The 7,873-nt window shown below is 40.8% G+C and overlaps 1 protein-coding gene across 3 annotated transcripts in view; it reads left to right on the top strand.

Annotated features, from left to right (window-relative positions):
- Positions 1-214: 214 nt before the first annotated feature.
- MRC2 (mannose receptor C-type 2) overlaps positions 215-7,873 on the top strand; it is a 120,910-nt gene continuing 113,251 nt past the window's right edge. For 2 of the 3 annotated variants that reach the window (XR_015740258.1, XM_087917329.1), the window contains exon 1: positions 247-578. Coding sequence is in view for 2 of the 3 variants with exons in the window: in XM_087917329.1 (XP_087773455.1) it covers positions 476-578 (103 nt within the window). In the remaining variant the exon portion in view is untranslated. Of the gene's footprint in view, positions 579-7,873 lie in introns of all 3 variants that reach the window. The other variant, XM_026717293.2, reaches the window with a different exon arrangement.

Below are 7,873 nucleotides of genomic sequence, written 5' to 3'. Positions count from 1 at the left end.
TTGAAAGGAGGGAGGAGGAGATACGGCTCTTTTTTCTCAAGAAAGTTTCCAAAAGGACCGAGCCTTTCTCCCTCTCTCGCCTTCCCCACCCCGTTTGCAACGTGTTGCAATTCCGCTTAGTATCGTCCCGGTTGCCAAACCGCTGAAAGTTTGCCTCCACTTTGGAAATCTTAAAGAAAGCTTTCCTCCCTCACTCCCCCCTCCTCGCCTCTTTCCCTTCCGCCCACAACTGGCTGGGCAGCCAGTGGGGTTCGTGACGCAGCGTCTGAATTCTTAGAGGGCAGGGAGGGGCTTCGGGGGGGGGCCCTCTCTTTTTTCTCCCATCGCCCCGTCTTTCTCTCCCATCACTTTCCTAACGGGAGGAGCGTTTGGAGGTGGAAAGCTACTGCATCGAGACAGCGCGGCGACAGGGAGCCAGAGGAGAAAGAAGATCCACCGCGCCCCATCGAGTTGTCTTCCCCTCACCTCGTCCGAGATGAGGCTTCCCAGACCCCTCTTTTCAATGCGGCCTCGCCTGCTAAGTTATACCCTGGGCATCCTCTTCATCCTTGAGATCGGACTCTATGCTTTTCCTTCAGGTAAGCTTCCTCTTCCCCACCCTTCTAAACTTGCGGTGTTTTGAGATGGGAGCGGGTTGGGGAGAAGGTGATTGTAGCACATCCTGCATTTCTTTTTTCTTTTTCTTTTTTAAAAGGAGTAGGATCCGGAATCCTCACTAATTTAGAACATTTCCCCACCATTCCTTCTCCCTTTTTCGTTGGACAGTTGTAGGGCCCTTGGGGGTGTGTGCCTGCGAGTGGTAAAGGAAGGAGAGACCTGAATGAAACCAGATGTGTCTTGGAATGGCAAAGGGAGGGGGCTGGTTGGCGTGAACGACAGCCTGTTTTTTTAAACTTGCTTCTCTTGCCCCCCCTCCAACAACAACACCAGCAACAAAAACCATCTATAGTTGGAAGAGTTGCTTTCCAGAATGTCCCAGTGACATTTGAACGAATTCTCTTGGAAGGGAAATTGGCACATAAAAATGCAATCCCAATACTCAGAGTTAGATTTGGGGATTTCAATAAGTATGACAACTGCAGTTCAGTTCTGCTGATCTCGACGTGTCCAGACATAACAAAAGCCACATACAGTACACCATTTCGTGCCAGTCAACCTTTGTAGAGAATGCAAGAGTTTATTTTATTAGATTTTTACTTTACTTTAATTACTTTATATGTAACTCAAGGCAGGAAACATAACAGATAACAGATAATCAGAGTTGAGAGGGACTTGTAGGTCATCTAGTCCAACCCCCTGCCCAAGCAGGAGACCCTACACCAGGGGTGTCCAACCTTGGCAACTTTAAGCCTGGAGGATTTCAACTCCTGGCTGGGGAATTCTGGGAGTTGAAGTCCTCCAGGCTTAAAGTTGCCAAGGTTGGACACCCCTGCCCTACACCATGGGAGTCCAATCTCTTCTTGAAAGTCTCAAGTGATAGCGCTCCCACAACTTCTGAGGGAAAGCTGTTCCATGGGTTGATTGTTCTCACTGTCAAAAAGTTTCTTCTTCTTTCCAGGTTAAATTTCTCCTTGTTCCATCCATTATTCTTTGTCTGACCTTCGGGTGCTTTAGAAAATAGCTTGACCCCCTCCTCTCTGTGGCAGCCCCTCAGATATTGGAAGACTGCTTCCATGTCTCCCCTGGTCCTTCTCTTCACTAGACTAGCTATGCCCAGTTCTTGTAACCATTCTTCATATGTTTTAGTCTCCAGTCCCCTAATCATCCTGGTTGCTCTTCTCTGTATCGAGTCTCAACATCTTTTTTATGATGTGGTGACCAAAATAAACATATTACTTCCTCATCCTATTTTCCCCACATCAACATCTTGCGGGGAAGGTTGGGTCAAGAGAATATGACTAGCCAGCTTTCATGCCTGAGGGGGAGCTAGAACTCACAGTCTCTGGTTTTTAGACCAGCACCTTAATCACTACACCAAACTAGCTTCCCCCCAAAACAAAAGTGTTATCCAAACACACACAAAATGTTCCACATTTCTGCTAGAGAGGAAGGTAGATGAGAGGCATGGATTCCAAGATTTGTAATAAATTATCAATGTCTGTTTTAATGAAAGTAATATCATTGCAGTGTGATGCATATCTAAAATTACCCATGATCTTGTTTGTTGCAAAGACTTGAAATAATAATAAACCTAAAATATATTACAATTCAAAGGAAGAGATTCCATTTGCCATATCTATTTAAACATGTGCCTTTAGCAGTATTGTAATGGCTGGAACTTCAAGAACCGATTGTAAGTACCACTCGCTCAGGACCATGCTAAGTTTCAAGGAATGAAGACTACTTGTATTATCACAGGTTTTTCCTTATCCCATTTTCCTGTGAGTTTTCAAGATTCCATTCATCCCTAGAAATTACTTTCATTTTTCTTTGGGATGAATGGGAACAAAGACCTCCATCTTTCCTAGCAATTAAAATAATATTCGGGTTTCATTACACTACAGCACAAAACAAGAGTGAGCAAACTGGGGCCTTCAGATGTTGCTGAACTTCTATCGTCTAGCAAAGGGGTATCTATTTCATTGAACACAGTCGGGATTGTGTTTCATCTCGGTGGGCATGGCCAGTCTGGGTGTGGCCAGCTTGACACCTGTGGCCAAATGCTAGGGCAGGACTTCCCTCAGACCCTCCTTCACCGTCACTTTATCTTCCTCCCTCCCTCCCTTCTCTTCTTTTTCATTCTCCTTTATTCTTCCTCCCCCTTTCCTTATTTTTCCTTCCTTGCTCTCTTCCCACCTTTCCTTTTTCTTTCTCTTTCCTCTTTCCCTTTCTTCTTTCCTGTCCCTTCTTGCATGCTCAAATGCAAAAGGGGAAACATTTCTCCTTTTGTTTTGTTTTTAATTTGTTTTGCTAGCCCTCTGCCAGGGACAATGTAACCCGGGGGTGTGTGTTCGCATTGCTCTCCCAAGCTCTGTTTTCGCTGACAGAGGTACCACAGGCCAGTCCTGTGCTGTTTCCAGAGTGGCTTGGTGGTCCAGACCTAAGCACCCTGCAGGCTGGATCTAGCCCACGGGCCTTGAGTTTAACACCCCTGGTCTAGCACCTCTGGTCATTGATCATGCTGGCTAAACTGAAATTTCTTCAGAGAATCAATAGTTATATTCTTTTCTCCCTACTTTCCTCTCTTCTTTGAGTAGCATTTTTTTCCCGTTGTTGTTCCAATTGTCAATCCCTATCCTGTTTCTTTTAAATGTTCCTGTCCTGTTTCAGAAAGTGCCACATGTTATAGGCAAAGTGATGGTTGGCCTTCTTATCTGGCTTAGTTGCTTTTCTTTTCAGCACATCACTACTCAGTGAAAAAAATATCTACTGATGAGGACACTGAAGAAAGTCAAAATAGAAAGGACAGAGGAAGTGACAGATATCATTGGAACTCAAAAAAACAAAATGCTGGGAGAGAATGGCTGAAGTGGAGGTTGGCTAGTGACCAGAGAGGAGGATATATGCATATATCTCCCAGTGCTTCTCAAACATACCTCTGATAACATTTGTTAATGGTTATCTGCCTTTGCCACCCAAGTAATTTATGGTGAAGCATTACACAATTTATGCAGGTAGAAACTATAATGAAGACAAGACTTTTTTTATATATCAGTACAATGAACAATAACTTAAGTTTCACTCACAGGCAAAGAGGGAGAGATGAAGGCAGCATTGGAGAAAAAACTGCTGGTGATCTCAGAGCATGATTGTGGTTTGTTAAGTATTTTTGGATATTGCATAATGATAATGCATTCCCCTACCCCACACCCTGATCAAATTGTCCTTGAGTCACAAATGGTAGATATCCTCAGTTTCTTTCTTGTAAAAAGAAATTTATTTATTTATATTAATTATGAATTATTTATTATTATTATTTATTGCTGCCCATCTCATAGAAAATGACTCTGGGTAGCTTCCTATATAATAATAGCCTCAACTAATTAATCATTGTGTGATTATTCATATTTAGGATTCAGAACTTTATAGTGTCTGAGTACTAAATATATATGTATATAAAAGAAGAAAATGAAATTAGCATTTAGTCATTGCTATCTTAGCCCTCAAAGGAAGTGGAAATACAAAACAATAATATTATTTCAATTTACATCTAAATCTATTCATTGGCTCTTGGTGAAGTCTGTGATCTCTCGGGATCACAATGTACAATAACAGAAATCAAGACTTTGCTTCGACTCTGAATGTTCCACTGATAGCCATGGTCTGAAAGATGCATTCATCATGGACCAGCCAGACTTCTTCCATAAATATCTATAAATCATATCTATCATGCTATTCCATTTTGGACATTATGCAGAATGCAAAAATAATAATAATAGTAGACCAAACAAATTAAAAGCTTCAGATAAGGAAACATAGCTAAAACTAGTTTATGCTAACTTCCAGTCCCCTGAGACTCCAGACCTAATAACAAAACTATCCCTCTCATGAGGGATATCTGGAAAATAAGGAGGGATGGAATTGACTTCTTGAGAGGGGAGAATGTTCCATAAGTCTCTATTAATTTATCTGTCTGTTCTAGCTTTTTGCCATCTGCATACAGCTTGAATTTGTTTAATCCATTTTACCTGAAAACAACTACATGTTGTTTCATATAGTATTTCTCAGATGCATTATTTTTGTTACAACATTTTTGTTGCATGTAATCTGTCTTGAGATTCACTGCAAACTATTCAGTTATCTGCTATACAGCGCCAACTTCATAGAAAAGTATGCATACATTTTTGTTCTCAAACAGTATATTTCCATTGTCATCACAGTAGCGCATACATTTTGTCCACAAACTTATTATTAAGGGGACATCATATATTTTTGTGTTACTTCCTTCTTAGGGTTGAACAGTTTTCTAAGCACGGTTCTCTCATGTTTTATTTCAATCATATGCCACTATAATTCTCTTCAGCAATCAACTTCACATCGCTGATTCTATAATTCAATCCTATTGTCTTCATCATATGCTTTCTTTAAATCTACATTTAAATAAATGAATAAATATTTCTCTGTATATATTACCATGTATAGATGTATTACATCTAGGTTACTACTGTGTTTCCTCAAAAATATAACCTACTCCAAAAATAAGTCTTAGCTTCTGTCTGATTGAACTTTTTTTTTTTAGTCCCACAAACTTCTTTTGTTGCCCTGCATGAGGTGGGAATGGCAGCCCCGTTTTACTGGCTTGCATCGCTCTGCATCTCCCTTCTACCTTCGAAGGAGGAACACAATGCTGTGAGGAAAAGCAGCAGAAAATAGGGCTGCCATTTCCAGAATGGAAAAGGAAGACATTGGGCAATGCAGGCCAGTGAAAAAAGGGAGGACAGTCAATCGCCGTGCTGTGCAAGGAAGGAAGGAAGGAAGCAAGGAAGGAAGGAAGGAAGGAAGGAAGGAAGGAAGGAAGGAAGGAAGGAAGGAAGGAAGGAAGGAAGAGATGGGGAGAGAGAAAAAGAATGCACCCCTGAAACCCTGGTATAACTCTCCAAGGTTGGATCAGATCTCTCTCTCTCTCTCTCTCTCTCTCTCTCTCTCTCTCTCTCTCTCTCTCTCTCTCACACACACACACACACACACACACACACACACACACACACTCATTCCTTGTGGTGGTGGCCCTTCAGTGCCTGGCCAGCTGGGATGGCCCCACTTCTCATTCAGCTGCTTTCCCTCCTTCTTCTCTGTGCTCCACGAAGGCAATATGCCTTGGAAGGGAAGCGGGAAAGAAGTTTCTGTTGGGAGAGGTCCCGCCCTGCAGTCAAAACTTCAAAGCCACACTTTCAGTTGTTTGCGGCATTGATGGTCTGGCCGCTACCAACCCCCAGCCTTGCTTAGTGGCCATGGCACTGATGCATCATTCAGTCTCCTCTTTCGTTATGGCAGTGAGGAAGAAGAAACGAGCTGGCGATCACGCATAGGGCTGCTGGAGCTGCCACCGCAAGGCTAGGCAGTTGTCAGCATGCTGATGTCCTGCCTGCGGGGCTCTCTGATAAGCCAGTGCAGCTTATCACGCATGTGGCCACTTCGCATCCCTGCCTCTTTTCGTCCTCCACTCCCCCAATGCCTCGCTTAGTGGCTGCAGCACTGGAGCATTGCTTGTCCTCCACCACCCCGCCTCATCTCCTGCTCTGTTGTGGCCACAAAAAAATAAGACCTACTCCAAAAATAAACCCTGGTGCTTATTTTGGCAACCAAAAATTTAAGACCAGGTCTTATTTTCAGGGAAACATGGTATATTATGTGGATCTACTATTGAAGTATTTTGCAAATTCAACTTGTACAAAATGTGATTTATAAATTTTAGTTAGATATTAGAATCAGTTACAACCTTCATGAAGATATTGACTCAACATTGGCCATTGAATAATTTTGTATATTCTTTCTATTTATAGTTACCAATTGACAGTTGATAATATTACCATTACCAATTACAGTTGGAGATATTTAGTACCTTTCTAAATAAAAATGTCATCTGTAAATATCAAATGCCCTCCAGTATTGTAGATTTTTCCCACTGAAACAACCTGAGAGCACTAAAAGTTTTATAAAGATAAATAGATAGATTGATTAACAACTGTAGCTAATTAGGCAACATCTAGCATATAGCACAATGGGAATACTTAGGCATTGACAGTAAGTCGCACAATGGTGTTACCTATAAGAAAGTATGGTTATATTCAACCTGAATGTTGCATGCTATTTCAGAAAATGAAATATTTGTAATGATTATGTAAGTGAAACTCAAACTAATACAATGTAGCAAGTTGCTGTAGTAATAAAAACATTTTCATTCAGCAGTGAAGGAAAATATTTTTTCCAGGGCAAAATTTTTATAGTTTTTGTTGTAGCCACAGAAGATTCCCTTTACTGTTATCTCAATCAGCTGCATTTCAGTCATCAAGATATGAAGAAAACCTACCTGTAAAAATAGTTACTTATAAGGTCATTTCTCTAACATCCCCCCACATTTTCTGAGCCCAGGTTTTTAGAAGATTTAAATTTAACCAGCCTTTCTATTTTACATCCAGAAGATTCCAGGGTCTTCTTCAGATTATCTCCAGGTAGGTTCTGAAAAACTTGCACCAAAACTTTTGAAGAGTCATACCTAGTCAGTACTAAACTAAGAAAAAAACCCTCAATGAAATTTATAGAAATAAGTCACTTTTCTGTTTCATCCAAAATAGATGCTAGTGAAGTTGTTATAAAGTACGTATTGTGAGCACCTAAATATAAGCGGTGTTGGCATGTTCCAAATAATATCAGTTGTTTACCCCTCAAAAAGATACAAGGATAGTGTTGGCATTATGGCAATGGAATGATAATATATTGCAAAGATATCTGATATCCTAATCTCAAACCATGAAGGGTAAGTGTGGCCAACCCAGAGCTTGCTAACCGCAGGAAACCTCTGGCTAAACTATTTGGCTCTGTAGTATGTGACCCAATTATGATGGGGAAGATAGTGCCAATAGAAGGATTATTAACACAACACTCTTATTGAAAATTGGGTTCCTTGTACTCTGTTGCCTGTATAGTTGGCTTAGAATCATAGAATAGGAAAAGACTTTTTAGATTATTGAATAACTTTCAGTTCAGCAAAGGAACCCTCTTAAAATATCTTCATCAAATTATTGCCTATGCCCCAGATGAATACAGTCATGAAGAGGAACTCAAATCTCTCTGGACATTTGGTTGCAATGTCAAATTGCTTTTATTGTTAAAAACTTGTTCTAACATTCATTTGGAATCATTTTTCTTATAATTTAAATCAATTATTATATGTCCTGCACTGTCATTTAATAGGGAACAAGTACTGATCTGT

The sequence above is a fragment of the Pseudonaja textilis genome, chromosome Z, assembly GCF_049901715.1.
Source record: "Pseudonaja textilis isolate UNSWEBS1 chromosome Z, rPseTex1.2, whole genome shotgun sequence".
NCBI lineage: Eukaryota > Metazoa > Chordata > Lepidosauria > Squamata > Elapidae > Pseudonaja > Pseudonaja textilis.
Note: the sequence above shows the minus strand (reverse complement) of the source record. Positions and strands in the feature narration are given on the sequence as shown.